The 17,768-nt window shown below is 39.3% G+C and overlaps 1 protein-coding gene across 1 annotated transcript; it reads right to left on the reverse strand.

Annotated features, from left to right (window-relative positions):
* Nucleotides 1-1,822: 1,822 nt before the first annotated feature.
* On the reverse strand, nt 1,823-11,644 carry MBL2 (mannose binding lectin 2). The gene is made up of 6 exons (XM_004607626.2): nt 11,568-11,644; nt 10,023-10,209; nt 9,568-9,684; nt 5,765-5,833; nt 4,178-4,555; nt 1,823-1,923 (listed from the first exon to the last, which is right to left on the reverse strand). The coding sequence occupies exons 1-5, from the start codon at nt 11,592-11,594 to the stop codon at nt 4,182-4,184; spliced, it is 774 nt and encodes a 257-aa protein (XP_004607683.2). The 5' UTR covers nt 11,595-11,644; the 3' UTR covers nt 1,823-1,923; nt 4,178-4,181.
* Between the last annotated feature and the right edge of the window lie 6,124 nt (nt 11,645-17,768).

Raw genomic sequence — 17,768 nt, forward strand, 5'->3', positions numbered from 1 at the left:
GTCTCAGTTATACAATGCTCAAACACCCATCCTTTCACCAGTGCCCGTATTCCACCACAAAAAAAAATAACCCAGTATACCTCCCACTCCCCCACCCCCACTCCCCACCCCCCCATAACTGATAAATTTCACTTCCTTTTCTCTTTACCTTGATTACATTCCATATTTCAACACAAAATTCACTATTGTTGTTGGAGTTTCAACACAGACTCACTATTCTTGTTGGAGTTTATTCCCCAAGAATATAGCCCTATTGACAAGGAAACATTTGATAATTAGTTTTCCACTGATGAGAATGAAGGGATATAAAGTCGCGGCCTCGCAGTTTAGGATTTCTGTATTTTAGTAATTAAGTCCAGGGAGACTTAAGTTGGAAATTGCATCATTTCCCTTCCTGGAGCAGCATGGAGCAAAAGCTTAGTTCACAGTCTGGAGACATGGCTGCAAGCACTCGCTGGGACCCCAAGTAATTTAGCTGGCTCTGGATCCTGGTCGTTCAGCAGCAAAGCGGCTGTGCAAAGGCATGGCCACGCAGGTCTAATTTCGGCGGAGCTCGAGCTGGCACTGGCCCCAGCCTGAGACTGTCCAAGCATCCCGCTGTTTCAAGTTCAAAACACATTTTTTTTTTCTGCGCCACCAAATTCATACGTATTTAAAAGTTCCATAAAATGGCAGATGCCACACCGCTTCCTCCCAGAGGGAAGAAATACCAAGGGAGAAGAATATTTCCCCCCTTAGCCGGCATCGGCAAAAGCTTAGTTCACAGTCTGGAAACATGACAGCCCTGAGATTTTAGCAGCCTCTCCTTACTCATCTTTCCCAACAATTGGAGGCTCTTTCAGGGTCAGGGGAATGAGACCTGTTATTGTTACTGTTTTTGGCATATCATATACCACAGGGAGCTTGCCAGGTTCTGCCGTGTGGGCAGGATACTCTCTGTAGCTTGCTGGGCTCTCTAATAGGCACATATATTTATTTCCCTTTATGATGATGTTTTGCACGGCCGCATGTGTGAGGCTCGGCCTGAACTTGTGGAAAGCGGCCTGGAGTGTGGTGGCACTTGGCTAGTGGAGGTTGGCTTCCAGGGCTGGGCTCTTTGGGGTGGGAAGGGTTCTCACCCACCCTCCCCTGGGGCACCTTTAGTGAAAACAGCCTGGCACAGAGTCCAGTGACATGGTTATGGCGGCCTCAAGTTGGCTATTTACAACACAAATATCTTAGTATAATTTTTCAAAAGGTAAATCAATTTCAAATGTAAAATATAAAGAAATAAAACAAAACTTGCAAAATTTTTAGGGCTGGAGTGATAGCACAGCGGGCAGGGTGTTTTGCCTTGCACACAGCTGACCCGGGTTTGATTCCCAACATCTCATATGGTCCGCTGAGCACCCCCAGGAGTAATTCCTGAGTGCATATATGTTTCTAGTACTTGACCATGATTACTTCATTTATTTGTTGTGCCTCATTAGTCTCTTTTTATCCTGGATTCTGTCTGAGTTAATGCTGCTTTTCTTATGCATCCTGCTTTCATAATGCAAGTTTTTTCCATGATGTATATTTTTGGACCGCTCTTTTTCATTCATCAATCCCAATTTCCTGTTTTCTTTTTCTTTTTTCTATTATTGGTTTAGCATTCACTTATAACATTTACAGCCATAGCTTCACACCTCTGTGAGTCTAGGACTTTGGTGCATTTCTGGCTCATGCACCAAAGTCATATGATACAAAAAATATCAGTAGATTTAAATCTTAATGAAACTAAACTAAACATTTAAAATCTTTCTAGAAATAAAACACAATGACAAGATGTTTTGTGGGTGAATTTATTTTTTAAGGTATAATCTTACATGAATTGTTTCAGTGAATAAAGAATCTGAGAGCACATCACCAGTCAGGAGTCTAGCTTGACTTTAACACGAAAACCTAGGAAAGCACAGAGAGAGGAAAATCTTGCTACTGTGGATCACTGTTAGACATGAACATTTTCAATTTTGTGTGTGTGAGATGGTACAAGTTGCTAGGTTGTGAATCCAGGACCTCATATAAGCAATGGAAGTGCTCTATCACCAAGTACATCTCTGCTCTAAGGCACATTTCTAAACAAACTATTGGTAAATCAATTTCAATTTGTAAAGGGTAGAATGTCCCTAAGGGAGTGTATTCCAAAACAACATTGATGTACTTTTTAAAAGGTCAATAAATGTTACTTGACCACATTTGATATTATTTAAATCTTATATCATTTTAAATATATGTATATGTATATGTGTGTATATATATAAATATATGCATACACACAAAGATGACCAGGGATGTGACTCAAATATAGCTCACATGCTTAGCATGTATGAAGCCTCAAAGTCTATCCACAGTATTGAATATCCTCCTCCCCAGCATCAGAGGAAAACCCCTGAACACTTTTGGGCCTCAGCACTAAGCTTCAGCACTGAAACACCAAACCATCAGTCCCCATTAGGCTAGCCTGAATATTGTCATGAGTGATATGTATACACATGACGAGAGCAGATTAAGACATACAATGTAGTATTCGGACACTTAATTAACACTTAAAAATTAACTTATTCAACTGTCTCAATATTTCTCATGCAATTACTGACATCTTATGGAACGTGACATCTCATGTGCCATAGGGCATTTTTCCCCCTCTGTAAAATAAATGGCTAAGACACAAAAATAGTAAATGGTTGGTTAAATATCAAAGCCATTGCAGGGTGGAGTTGTGAATGCAATTTAAACAGTCCCAAAGGGAGAGCTCAAACTCTGGATTACTTCAATGCATTGTCTTTTGTGTTGTCTTTGCCTGGTCTAGAAGTCCCTGGAAATTGTACAGTTGCAGGTTTATCAACAATCCTTTCAGTAAAGTACCTGGAAATAAAGTGATTAAAAGTGTACACTGCTTTTTTTTTCCCTAACAAAGATTTGACTTCCAACTCAGGAATGGATGTAACTTTCTTTCAACAAGTCTACCAAGCCAAATTCCTCAACAGAGTTGCTGCTGCCTTTAAAATTCTCTACTCAGGAGAGTCTGAACTGCCAAAATGAACATATCTCCAAGCACTGCTTCCAGGAAGGTTGACAAGCATAAATGGGATATAAGTTTGGAAGTTCAACTACGTGTGATTACGAAGGGATTTCTAGGGTACTAAAAATATCTTCTACTAGTTTTGGTTGTGTCTCTATGCAAAAATTCATCTTCTTATTCATTGGAGATGTTTGCCGATATACTTTAGTAGCTCATTAAAATGAAAATGACATGCTTATCAAAAAAAACTATAAAATTTCTTCTTTTAATATCTGTTACTCATAATGCCTGAAAAGCTATAAATTAAATTGTGGGAATGTCACTGGGAAAGCCCTTTACCAATGAGAAAGGAAGATTCAACAGAGCATAGGTCTGTATAGCAAAGGAAAAACAGTCACTATCATTGTCACTGTCATCCCGTTGCTCATTGATTTGCTCGAGCGGGCATCAGTAACATCTCCATTATGAAACTTGTTACTTTTTTTGGCATATCGAATACGCTATGGGTAGCTTGCTAGGCTCTGCCGTGCAGGCAAGATATTCTTGGTAGCTTGCCGGGCTCTCCGAGAGGGGCAGAGGAATCAAACCTGGGTTGGCTGCATGCAAGGCAAATGCCCTACCGCTATGCTATTGCTTCAGCCCCAAATGAAAAACAGTTTCACTTAATTTTTATACCTTCTTAAACTAATATACTCAAATAAAAGTATTAACCTAATTATTAATATTATAAAATTCTGTCATTTATACTATATTTATAACAGATAATAAATATCAGGCATTATTAATGTCTGACTGATTAAAATACTTTAAGCCATTATGATATATACCTTAAAATTATATGCTACTATTTGTAATTATAGTGCAATAAAACTAGAAAAATACATTATTAGTGTTACCACTGCTACTGCTGCTAGTATTTTGTTATTGTCATGATTTGTTATTATTATTACTTATTGGATCTGAAGCAGAAATTTAGACCACCGTTGGTCTCTTATCACATTTACTTCTTATCAACCATACATTTTTTTCATTTTCTCTTACACATCACAAAATACTAGGCATAGATTTTTCTTTCAAAGCAGGCTCTCAGCCAGAGGGCTGACGAAAAAAGATTAGGAGGCCAGAAGGTCTTACCTCTTCAGAGAAGGAACTCGCATACTGCCAAACCAGAGTGAGAGCATGATATGTCATTCCACTTCCCATTCTCCGTGAGTAAGACACAATCTTCCCCAGAATCTGCATTATTGGGCTCTCCATTTCGCCAATTTTGGTAGGTAAGTGCATTTCCTTTTAGATCCACAAATTGACCTTCGTTCTCCTCATCTGTGATGCCCAGGATGGCATCTTTTTTGGCTAGATTCTTGATGGCTTGGTTCTCTGCAGCATTTGTGGGGACGGCCACAGAGGCCTGGAAATGTTTGCACAGATCCTTGATTTTGTCCAAACTCATTGTTTCACCATTGGTCAGGAAGAACTTCTTCCCAACCTTTTTCCCCAAAGCAAAGATTATCCCTAAAATGGAGGTGGATGGGGAAGGAGAATGCATGCATGACTCTATATTGTCTTTAAACCAAGTACAAATCAGTTTTCTGATTACGGCTTCTAAAGATCAAATGTTACACAAAATTCAGCATATCAAGTCAGATTTGAATTTCAGGTAAACATATAATTATTTTAAATATAAGTGTCTTCTATGTAATTTTAACGACATACTCATTCTGGGAAAAAAAATTGCTTTCTACAAAGCTTGATACTGGAAGGGGGGTTAGGGAGATCAGTTAGGGGAGAAACTCGGCCAGTGGTGGAAGGGAAGCGTGGCTGCCACAGACGCAGGTTAGGGCGCAGGAGGGAAACTGGGACATTGGTGGAGGATCATGGACACTGGAAAGTTGTACACCTGAAACTCAATTATAATATCTTTGTCATTCACACTGATTCAATTTTAAGCAACTTTTTAAAGATTAATTTAATTTACCAGAAAGTCACAGTTCAATAGGTGTTCTGTTCTTTGAAGCTGTTAAATATGGCAATCTTAATCTGAAGAGATCGATGGGAGCAAAGACTTTGCTTCCTTTGAATAAGAGTCCTAAAACACATATCACTTGAAATTCTGGATTTCACCCCAATATTAACTTGGAAATAATAAAAAAATACCTGAGCATATTTATCCTGGGCTGGGATAGTAATAGGAGGAATTGACTAGGTCACATATCAGGTTTCAAGACCAGGATAACAAAGGGACATAGGTCCTGTTTTCAATGACAAGGGAGTGACTGACTGATATAGATCACTATTTCTGGAATCAGGCAGACTTTAGTTATGAACTACTTCTGCCACATCCCCAGGTCTGTATTTTTGAGTAAGTTATATAATCTTCTTTACCTCATATTCCATCACATTCCAACAATCACAAGATTATTGTGGGGATTTAATGATATAATACAAGAAACAATTTCTCAGGTACCAAAAACTAAATGCCTTTAAAAATATTGTCTCCTTCCACCCATTGAACATTGAATTGCTCAAAGCCAGAAGATAGTAATGCATTAGCCTTGTATAAGGCTAAAGAAAGTTGATCACCAGCACCCCAAATGGTTCGCTGAGTCCTGCAGGACTGATCCATTGAGTAAAGAGTCTTGAGAAGCACTGGGTATAGCAAAAAAAAAGGCAATCAATCAAACAAAATTTTGAACTGCCTAAAAAGTAGGAGATAAAACTTACAGTTTTTGATGCGGTCTAATTCTTTTTGTAAAGTTTCTTTTTCAGACACTATTAATTCACAATCGAAATCTAGAAAATTGAAACAAGTGAGATATAATTATTGACAAGTTTCAGTACTATAAGAAGTTGGATAATCTTTATCTAACACAAAAAGCAGGGAGGGGCATGCATTGCTACTTGGTGTATTGTATATTCAAAGAGAAATGATACATACTGATAATCAAAAAGAAGGTAAGTATGCTTATTTCTTCCTATCCCAAATATTACCTTGTTTTGAATGTATGTGTATAGCACACCTGCAGACACACGCAAACACACATATATACTATTATTACCTAGTATGAGATAACTTCAAAAAACAAACTCTTTAGTATTTTTTTTCTTAACAAAATAATGCTATTGTGAATAAAAAGAAATCTCTTGAGTAATTATTATAAGTTGGTAAATACAGACTGAAAAGATTATAGTTTTGTTTTGAGGAAGATATTGCTTTTATTGGTTTATTTGTTAAACTTTTGTCTTTGTTTTTTACACAAACTTTTTCTGTTAATCAGAGAGCCAAAATTGCTATGAGTTGACAATTTTCCAAGAGAGGAGAACATGAAGCAAATCACATGTAATCCATTGGCAAATAGGCCTCAATGCAAGTGCTACTTCTCTCATTAACAAATAGAATCCAGGGGTGGAGAGATAATATAGCAAATAGGGAGCTTGCCTTGCTTGTGACTAACCCAGGTACAGTGCCCAGCACACGGTATGATCCCCTGAGCCCTCTAGGAGTGATTCCTGAGTTCAGAAATCTTTTGTTAGTGCTAGAGTACATACAAAGAACCCTTTCAGACCACTGTCTTATTGGTCAACCTTAAAAATGCTGACCTTATTCTCTTTCAGATGAAATAATTGACTAGGCTCAAAGGTAAATAGTGGAAGGCATCCCAAAGTACCAACTAATATTAGGTCAAATTTAATATAGTGAATGTGACATAGGGCTGGAGCGATAGCACAGTGGTAGGGCATTCGTCTTTCATGCAGCCAACCTGTGTTCGATTCCTCCGCCCATCTCGGAGAGCCTGGCAAGCTACCGAGAGTATCACGCCCGCACGGCAGAGCCTGGCAAGCTACCCATAGCGTATTGGATATGCCAAAAACAGTAACAATAAGTCTCACAATGAGAGATGTTACTGGTGCCCGCTCGAACAAATCGATGAGCAATGGAATGACAGTGACAGTGAATGTGACATAATACTACTTGGGATGTCATTAGGAGCAACACAATTTGCATCATAAGAAGTAACCAAGAAGACTCCCAAGCTAACTAAAGAGTTAGAAACCGAGGCATAGGAAGCTCAAATAGATCTAATCAAAATAAACCCAAGACACACTATAATTACAATGGAAAAATGAAGGATGATGAAATAATCGTATAAGCAGCAGAAATAAAGCAAATATTCACAGATAAGAGAGCCTTCCTAAGACTCAGTGAATTTCTCAGTAGAAACTCTTCACGTCAGAAGTGAGTGGCACAATATAGACATATACAAAGTGCTGAATGGAAATGATCTCCAAACAAAAATATTCTATTCACCTAGTTTATCACTCAACTATGGGGGAAAATATAAGTCCATTCTTTTGACAAATCAGTTAAAAGAATGGACTAATATGTCTGTCCAAGAAATATACTCAAGAGACTATGAAAGAAAAAAGAAACTATTCTTGGAAATTGGTAAAATAACAACAACAAGAACACCATAAAAGTGGGAGAAAAGTAATCATAATTGACAATTTGTTAATTTCCTGAACCCTTGTTATCTCCTAATATTTAAGTTAAGAGAAAAGTTAGTCTCTGATATTTCTATTTTTTGGATTTAAAACTTATATTTAGTAAGAGGCATAAAGACAGTTGTGGAGTAGCAGAGAGTTGGGCACTTCAATGGTAGAAAGTGCAACAATTTTTTACTTTGTTATCATAAACTTTAACACTATTATAACTTCTCAAACTAAAAAAATAAAATAAAATAAAATAAATCTTAAGCCTTTTAAATTTTCTTAATTTTTAAAGTGTTTTGGTTTTGGGGCTACACCCAGTGATATTCAGGTGTCATTTCTGGCTCTGTGGTAAAGAATCACTCCTAGTGGGCTCAGAGGGTCATATGGGATGATGCCTGTGACCGAACCCTGGTTAATCAAGTGCAAGGCAAGCACCCTTCATGCTGTGTTATCTCTTCTGCCCCTTAAATCTCCTTAGGGTTATATGTTCATTTTTAGAATATTTTCCATTCCCTCTTTTATAATGTATGCAATATTATTTTTGTCATTTCAACATTTGACTCAAATAAAGGTTATAGACTTTAGGTTGCATAGATTGTATAGACTTTCTTTTCTTTCGTGAATGGATCATGTTCAATGATTCTTTTGTTGAATAATTTGAATTGCATCCTAGATATTTTTTAAGAAAGACAAATGTTGTGTGATTTTATTTATACATGGAGGAAAATAGCAAAAATAAAACAAACTTATAGATATAAGGACCAGATTGTTGATTGCAATAAACCGGGAATGGGGAAAGGCTGATATGGATGAAAGTGACAAAAGTATACAAACTTCAAGTCATGAAATAAATAAGTAATGGTATATAATGTGCAGCGTGGTGATTATATCTGAGAGTATTGTTTTGTGTATTTGAATTTTGCTTATGGAGTAGAGCTAAAATGTTCTTTTCTGAGAAACAAACTTGGAATTGTAGTACTAGATTTATAGTGACAATAATTTCATAATATATGCAAATAATTATTAAACTTCACACTGAAAATTATAACAATCATATGTCAATAGAATCTCAATGAAAACAGAAATGTTTATAAAGAGGAAATAAGAAATGAAATCTACTTTCACACTCCTTCAGTATGACCTAGCCTTAGAAATTGTTTCTTTATTTGGGGACCATACCCAGAGTTGCTCAGGAAACATTACTGGATCTATGTTCAGGAATCAGTCCTGTTTGAGTTTTGGAACTATTGTGTGGCGCCTGGGATTTGAAATGGGGTTGACAATATGTAACACAAGTAACTTAACCCCTGTACAATCTCTCTGGCCCCTTGGTTTAAGAATTTTAAGCAACAGAATTTGGTTGGGGTAATAATGCATGTACTCTAACCCTTCAGGAAGTCTTAAGATCTGTACTTTTTCTAATCTTGGGGATGCTGAAATCATCTCTAAGTGACTAAAGCTGGCCTAATTATTGGATGCTGAGAGATCCATGGTTTAATTTCCCTTATCACTGCAACTGACAACCAAACAACAGTTAGATACATAAATAGGACTATTAGCCATGAGGTGACCACAGTAAAATGTTTGAGTCCAGCAGACTAGAAGAGAAATTACTTGACTTATCCATAAAATTAGGCTTTCAATAATCAACTGGTATATTTATGTAGACTTTATACGGTGAAAACTGATTGACCATGCTGTGACAATAAGATATCATAATAAAACCAATTCTTAGATGCAACCTCCTGGGCCACAGTCTTACACTGAATTATTTCATCTGAAAGAGAATCAGGGGCCAGCATTTCAGGGCCGACAGATAGGGGAGTGGTCTTAAAGAATTCTTTGTATGTACTCTAGTACTAACAGGAGTGACCTGAACCTAAGTAACCAAGTGAGTATTGACTGCCCTGGAGGAGCAAGAAGAATTGAGAATCTTCCTGGGAGACAGCAAGGAGAGAGGTACCTCTTACCTAGCACTCAAAGTCCCAGAACCCCGTGTACCCTCAGTGTAGATCTTATTGAGTTAGGCTCCTTACCTGTACACTTTCCAGGTTCTCCTTTTAGGCCAACTGGCCCTGGTAACCCAGAGAGCCCTGGTGCTCCTGGAGGCCCCATCTTTCCAGGAGGGCCCTGCAAGCCCCTGAGCCCTTCACCTGTTGGAGAACAAAGGAGACATGACTCATGTCTATTCTTGCTCATCCCGACATGTCACTTCCCAGAAGAAAAGAGAAATTAAGCCAGGACCAGTTTCCCTAAACCTCTTTTTAAATGATAAGCTGCCCTGAAGACTAAACCTCTGAACAAATAAGTCAACCACGTACCACCAGCTCCTATGAAGTCAGGGATGCTAAAAGGATAGATTTATATCTTTGTTCTGAATTATAATTGAAATAAATACAGCATTCCAGATAGGACATGATTCTTCCTCTATCTCGAGGTCATTTTCCCTGGAAAGTAATTCAATAGAGAGATAGAAAAGTCCAAACTGTACCTGGTTCTCCCTTTTCTCCCTTAGCACCATCACGCCCATCTTTTCCAGGGAAGCCGTTGGCACCTGGAGAACCGCAGACCATGACAGGACACGTGTTTGGGACTGTCTCAGGGCCTTCTAAGCAGGACACCGCCACCACACTCAGGAGAAGGAGAGGGAGGAGTGGAAACAGCATCGTGGTCCTTGCCTTATTGTGGGGACAGTCAAGGGAGATTATTTCATTTTGTTCAGCTAATTAGCACATGTCATCAAATATGCCTTGTCTATAGCTTGTACCGCCAATGGAAAAGCTATGTACAGACAGCTAGTAGAGCCCTGGCCTCCAGAACAGACATTTTGGAAAAGTAAATCTTGCCTGTGACATTGTACGAATAGTATTTTAACAAAGGTAAAAACCAACAACAGAATGTGGGAGCACTTGGGATGGAACTCCAATGTCCAAATATCTGGAAACCTTTCAGTGTTTACCGTATGCATGAGAGCGAAGGAGGCTCCCATTGACAGCTGTTGGCTGAGAGGCAGGAGTCCGCAGGAACATCTTTCTCCACCTCTACGTGTTACACTCATCTGTCAACTGACTCCCAAACTCCATGGGCCATAAATCAATAGCTCTCCAGGGCCACGTAGCCAACATTAACTCATTGGCAGTCACTAAACTGCAGGTTTGTGATCTAGAGAGAATCACCATGGGTCATAAGCACAGCCTGGAATTATGAGTTTCCTTCCTCTTGATATTTCATTTTCCTTTGTAATAGGAACTTGCTTAAGGAAGTATTTTCTTTGAATTGCTCCTACTACCTTGGCAGAGTACAAGATCCCTCTTTCCTTCCTGGTAAGAATTCTGTGTTCTGTGAGTTAAAACCACTAGCAACTGAACCATTTTCTTCATCTCATCTGTCTATAAAAGCTCTTCTTCTATGGCCCCTCTTCAGAAAATATCAGTGGCCCGGCCTTTAGGGTCTAATCCTTCATGTTTCATGGTCTCATCTTCATATGGTTACTGTATTTCACTGCATTATTGTCATATCTTTCCTTTTTTTGGCCCCTAAACTGGTATATAGACATTTATATATAATCATAGAGAGTTTAGTAAAAAGATCATTTTAGGTAATATTCTCACAGTTTTAATGTAAATAAGGGACATAATGGGTGCATGATCTCTTTCTGGGGAGGCCTACCCACATCTCGAGCTAATATCCATAACTCCTTTCTTGTATTTATAGGTACAGTCATGGTCTCTTTTCTAGAGAAGTCTTCATTCTCTCTTTAATGCACCTTCCTTTCCTTCTTATATTTCCCTAAATGGAATCACTTCACTTAAAAAAAGAAAACTTCACATTATGATCACCCCCCAGAACAGCTATAGTGATTACGCAGTGAAATGTGTGTACACCCCAGAAAGTCCCAGACCTGCAGCATAAGTCAAGATACAGCTTATATTGCTGTTTACTTTACCTTCCCCAAGAAATATCCTTTCATCCTCCAAGTTACATCCCTAGGCATTTGTTCAGCAAACCACACATTTATGAATCCAAAGTGACTTACTGGAGCTTCTGCAGAGAAAGGAGCCATAGGGTAGTGGACTCTCTGGTAGATGACTGCGGGTGAGGGAGGAGGTTGAATGTGGCCACCCAAAGCCCAGTGAGCCCTATGGACAGGAAGAGCAGAAGTCTGGCCTTTAAACATGGATTAATGAACAACTTTTAGGTCCACATGAAACACTTTTAGGCATAGTTCCCAGGGATCACAAAGTTTGGAAGCTTTGTGATGAAAGATTGCATAATTTTCCCTCCCATTATCTATTTGGACAGTTATGTTGAATCAGCATCAACTGGCTTATAGGGGTAGTCACATCAAGGTACTTTGTTTTTGCTTTGTTTTTTTGAGTCACACCTGTCATGCACAGGGGTTACTCCTGGCTCATGCACTCAGAAATTAGCCCTGGTGGTGTATGGGGGATGATATGAGATGCTGGGAATAGAACTCAGGTCGGACAGATGCAAAGCAAATGCCCTACCCACTGTGCTATCACTCTAGCCCCAAGGTACTTATTTTTAACGGAAAGAAAAGAAGATTGCAATAAATACTTACAGATGCATTTTGCACACCCATCATATACTCCAGTAGGTTCTCTTTCTCTCTCTCTCCCTTTCTCTCTCTCTCTCTCTCTCTTTCTCTCTCTCTCTCTCGCACACATACATACAACACACACACTTATACAGGAAAGCACATCAGAGCCATTATTGCCTTTATCATAAAAAAAAACATTCCTGTCACAGGCTCTGCCTTGCTTTCTCCCCCTGGTTGGGTATCCATTGCAGAGTGCTGCTTTATCACACTTTGATTCAAATCCCCCTGTCTCAGAGAAACCCGCCTTTATCACTTCAACTTAAGCAGTCCCACTGGTCTCTCCAGTCTTTCTCCACCTCACTAAAGATCCCAGTTTGTGAGGTCAGGATCCACTTGGTGTTTGCGTGGCACTAAGTATTAAGCTCAGTCAGGGCTTTAGACTTTCCCCTGGGCATGTTCTAAGCTTCTAAACTATCTTCCCAGCCTAGTTCTTTAACTCCAGATCTTGCATTTGACAAGCAAGTGTTTTAAACCACTAAGCTGGGTCCTTTTCCCTAGGAATAGCAAACAGCATGTCTCCCTGCTGATCTAAGTACGTATGGTGACAGCAGGATTAGAATTTACAACTCTGCTCTTGCCAGGCAAGTGCTTGGCACAATTAAGCTATCTTGCAGGTCCCAATACCTGTCCTCTTGTATGACAAGATATTATAACCTAGTCTTATACTTTACTTTTCTCATTTTACTATGGTAGATGGTTATAATATGAAAATAAACATTCAACTCATAAGTGTGTAATTCATTGACTTTAAGTACGTTCGAATTGTAAAACTATCACCAACATTCATCTCCAGAACAAATTTTAGTGGAAGTATTAATTTTCTTTTCCATTTCTTCGCCTATGTTATTCTTTTACAAGGAAAAGGGATTCTCCCAATTTATTTGGCACCACTGGGGACCCCAATCAGTTAAGCTGCTGGGATAGCACTAAAGGTATATGGGACAGTATCAGGGATAAAATTCATGGTTTCTCATGTTGCAGACTCATAGGGCATATTTTCAACCATTGAGCTAGCTCTGCCTTCATGCTCATATTTATCATTTTCAAGTAATTCTTAACTGAACTCTGTACTTATTAAATAATAGCTATGTAATTCCAATCCCTGATATTTAGCATCCTACTTTTTGCCTCTGTAAATATAACTGCTCTAGTTATCCCATACAAGTGGAATTGCATATTGTTTTTTTTGTGATTTATTTCACTAAGAAACTCCTTTTTGTGAATCATTTCACTTAGAAACTATTTGGTTCAACATTTATATGAATTTTCTTCACTACTAAGGCTGAAATATATTTCATTTTTTGTACATTCCACATTTGAAAGTTTCATTTTTGTTAGAAAAACAAAGTCCGCTAGAGATAACTAGTTGAATTATCCTTCAGTAAGTGGATAAATAAAAAACAGAAGTTGATTTACATAATGCAAAACTTATATAATAAGAAGAAACAGGTCATTGGTCCATTTAATAACTTGGATGAGTCTCTTGGGTATTATATTGAGTAAAAGAAGTACAATGTTTTATATATTGTATGTTTTTTTTAATTATTTTATTTTATTTTATTTTTGCTTTTTGGGTTACACCCGGTGTTCGACAGGGGTTACTCCTGGCTCATGAACCCAGGAATTACTCCTGGTGGTACTCAGAGACCATGTGGGATGCTGGGAATCGAACCCGGGTCGGTTTCATGCAAGTACCCACTGTGCTATCGCTCCAGCCCCAATTGTATGCTTTTTTTTTTTAATGGAACATTATTTAGTTGAAAACATCTCAGTAATGGAAAATAGATGAGAACTTGGTGGTAATAATGATAGAAGATGTAACATGGGCAAATATTAATGATGGGTTGGATGGAGCAATCTGTATCTTGATTGTGGTAGTTAAACCTATGATTCTGATACAACTTTATTTTTTTATTTTTTTAATCATTAAATTCCTTTATTACATTGTAGATTTTGCTTACTGTTTTGGTCATTTGGAAAAATTAAATCATACAAAAATATTTGGTATTTAATTCTTACTACTACAACCTCGTATGTAGCTTATGACAATACTTTTTATTTTGCCTTTTTAAAAAATTTTATTTTATTATATTGAATCACCATGAAAAAAAAATACAAAACTTTCAGGTTTAAGTCTCAGTCATATAATGATTGAAGCCCCATCCCTTTCCCAGTGCACTTGAACCCCAATATACCCTCTCCCACCCAGCCCCCACCTAAGTAGCTAATGATCTTCATTTTCTTCTCTCTATACTTTGAATACATTCAATATTTCAATAGAGAACTCACTATTATTGTTTGGAATTTTCCCCCAACAATCAGGTCTGCTGAAAAGGTATCATTTAATAGTTTATTTTCATTGCTGAGAATGAAAATTCTATGAGCTCTCGTGGCTGCAACAGCGGCCGCATGGTTTTGGATTTCTGATATTTTAGTTCAGTTCACAGTTTAGATGCATTTCTCTAAGAAGCCGCTCTGGGTGCCAAAATGGGTTAGAGGACTTCTTGGATCATAGTCTTTAGGAGCAGAGGGTCTGTTTCTCGAGCAGCAGCTCCGAATCTTTTCTAGGCCAAGGGTGTGCCGATAACGCCCACTTCCCATGATCGCCTATGAGCCACAATATTGCAAAGATCATACCTCTGGGTGGAAGTCTTAGGGGGTGGCTCTCGCCGCGTGGATGATGCCACCGCCGCCATTTTCTGCACAGAAATCAGGGTGGAGAGGGAAAATCCCTCCCCGGGCAGCACATAGCTGTAGTACAGCTCACACTCTAGATGCATTTCTGTAAGAAGCTGCTCTGGGTGCCAAAATGGGTTAGAAGACCTCTTGGATCATAGTCTTTAGGAGCAGAGGGTCTTGATTCTGATACAATTTTATACAACCATATTTTATAAAAGAAAACAAATAGTGAATAAATCCAAATAATGCCCACATTCCATCATAAAATTCCAATGTAAATCTCCGGTCTATTTAATAGGGGTCACAACTAGTGGTGTGTGGAGGCCAAGGAGTGGCAGAGACTGAATTCAGGACATGCTGTCCAATCCCTTCACATCCCAGGTCTACGTTCTAGGTTTTGACATTTTTATATGGTATATTAGATACTATAATTGGTGAATAATGGGTAAAGGGCTAAGGAGGCATTGCTTTACCTTCCCCCATTTGTATGTGATTTTAAAGAAAGAGACACATTTTCTAAAAAATAATTTCCAGAACTACTCTCGAGGACATTCTGGCTTTCCTAAAGACTACCCTTTCTTCCTCTAGAACTTTATCCAATATTTGTATTGTGGCTACTTTCTGGGATAGCTTAGCAATGAGAAAAGAATGCTAGAAACCCACTTCTATGACTGCTTACCCTGATTTGGCTTATCGTGTGAGTTCCAAGCTCTGAGACATGAGGTCTGAGACAGTTAACAATAGATTTTACAAATTTATTTCCCAGTTACTATCAGAGGATTTTGTTTTCCTCATGGGGAGGGTGGGACACTAGCAGAGTGCAGTTCTCAGGGCTTACTCCTGGCTCAACACTCAGGAATTACTCCTACCATACTTGGGAGACCATATGAGATGCCAGATAGCAAACTCCAGGTTGGCTGCTTGCAAAGATATCACCCTACACGCTGTACTATCTCTCTGGCCCTTAGGATTTTCAGTAGGGTAGAGCTAACAATTATCTAATACTTATAGCTTGTTCTGCCTATAGTATGAAGAGAAAGAGATGGAAGGGCACAGAACTAGAGGTAAAGTAGCAGGTATAATTGCTGTCATCTCTTTGGCAGCTGATTGTAGCCCTCAGGGTGATGAGATTTGTATGAGAGTGATAAACACATTTGAGGAACATCTATAAAGCATAAGTGACAAAGCTGGGGATTTCTTGGATATAAAATGGTGACTCAAAATGAGCAAAATGAGGAACTAGCATGGATGGACAGTCTCTGATTTGATTCTCTGGATGGATGCCAATCACTAGAACAGGAAATGAAAGCAATGGAATAATTAATGCAGGTCGCTGCCTGCCAGCGCTTGACATTCTGTGGGTAAATAACTTGGACCAGGCACGGGTGCATAAAACGGACAACATAGAAGGGATGTCACTGTCACTGTCATCCTGTTGCTCATCGATTTGTTTTAGCGGGCACCAGTAATGTCTCTCATTGTGAAACTTACTGTTACTGTTTTTGGCATATCGAATACACCATGGGTAGCTTGCCAGGCTCTTTCATGTGGGCACAATACTCTTGGTAGCTTGCTGGGCTCTCCGCGAGGGGTGGAGGAATCAAACATGGGTTGGCCAAGTGCAAGGTGAACGTACTATTGCTGTGCTATCACTGCAGCCTATAGAATGGATGATGAGCTGAAAATCTTAAGCAACACCCTTCACTCATTTCTAAGCAACACTTAATAGTGTTGTTAGTGCTGCTACCACATGTGGTATTGACTTTGGACGGTGAGAAGAAATGGTGGGAGAGTCAAATGCAGGCCGAGGAGCCCCCTCGTGGTGAGATTGCAGCTTCCAACACCAGCAGGAATGTGTGAGTTGCCTTGCTAGGCCTTTTTTCAATCGAATTGTTCTTATGGAGAAGCTGATCTCCATTAGTGCCTGGGAAGTGTCTAGGGTGCTACAGAACCACATGCCTAATGGAAAATGACATAAAACAGGAGATCTAGGAGCCAAAAACCTAGAAAAATGAATCTGTCTTCATCTCTTTTACCTATTATTTAGCACCCAGGCTCCCTCCTTCCCCTTGCTGCTCTTATTTTGAAGTGGCAGGACCAAGAACAGGGAAGTGGATTCCAGGCCATGCTGGAGGTGAGAACTTTGATCACAGGGCTTGTTTTTATTGAACATTTGGTCCAGAGGTCAGGAAGCTGCCTGCCAGAACTTGACACCTCCTGGAACTGGACTGAGTGGGTTGGGCCTCTTCGTGGCAAGTCAGTCCCACAGCTAAACCAGGACTCTGGATATGGGCCAATTGACAGGTCCCTCTATGCACTTCACAATCTCCAGCAGGCCTTCCTACACCTGAGAAACATGCTCACTTGCATCTGCTCCTGACGATCCTCCTTCTGGTACATTTGTTCTGAGCCTCAGGCCATTTCCAGCACTGTCTAGAGTCTGGAGCCTTCGGCAGGCATTATACTCTTCTTCAACAGGCTGCAGAGATAGATGTTCATTGACCTAAAGTAGGGCTTTCTACCCTCCCTCTACACTCTACACTCATGCCCAGCTCTTTCCTCTAGGCGGGGATTGAACCTCAGCTTTGTGCCTGGCCAGCCTGTGTGGCCTTGGTCTAGGTCTATCTCTGCAAATGCTCAATTTTCTCATCTGTGAACCAAGATGCCACTTCCTTGTGATGCCTTTGCAGTGTGCTCCCTTCTTCTTTTTAGATAGTTCTGGTTATTATAGCTCCTTATTAAATCTTTGCACATATGGAAGTGTTTCCTTTTTAAAAGATTTTTGATTGAAAAGCAATGATTTACAAAGTTACTTGTAGTTGTATTTTAGGCATGCAATTATTGGACAGCAATCCTTCCATTAAAGTCAACATCCCTGCACCAGTGTTCTTAAATTCCTTCCCCATCCCAAGCCCCACTGCACCACCACCTGTCACC

Source organism: Sorex araneus, chromosome 11 (assembly GCF_027595985.1).
Source record: "Sorex araneus isolate mSorAra2 chromosome 11, mSorAra2.pri, whole genome shotgun sequence".
Taxonomy (NCBI): domain Eukaryota; kingdom Metazoa; phylum Chordata; class Mammalia; order Eulipotyphla; family Soricidae; genus Sorex; species Sorex araneus.

What these genes read in the sequence shown, in the direction of transcription:
- MBL2 (XM_004607626.2), bottom strand. Translation starts at nt 11,594, where the DNA reads ATGGCTCCTTTCTCTGCAGAAGCTCCA. An exon ending in CTTTCTCTGCAGAAGCTCCA is followed by an intron (nt 10,210 to 11,567) that starts GTAAGTCACTTT and finishes CCCCACAATAAG; the next exon opens with GCAAGGACCACGATGCTGTT. An exon ending in ATTAGACCGCATCAAAAACT is followed by an intron (nt 4,556 to 5,764) that starts GTAAGTTTTATC and finishes CCTCCATTTTAG; the next exon opens with GGATAATCTTTGCTTTGGGG.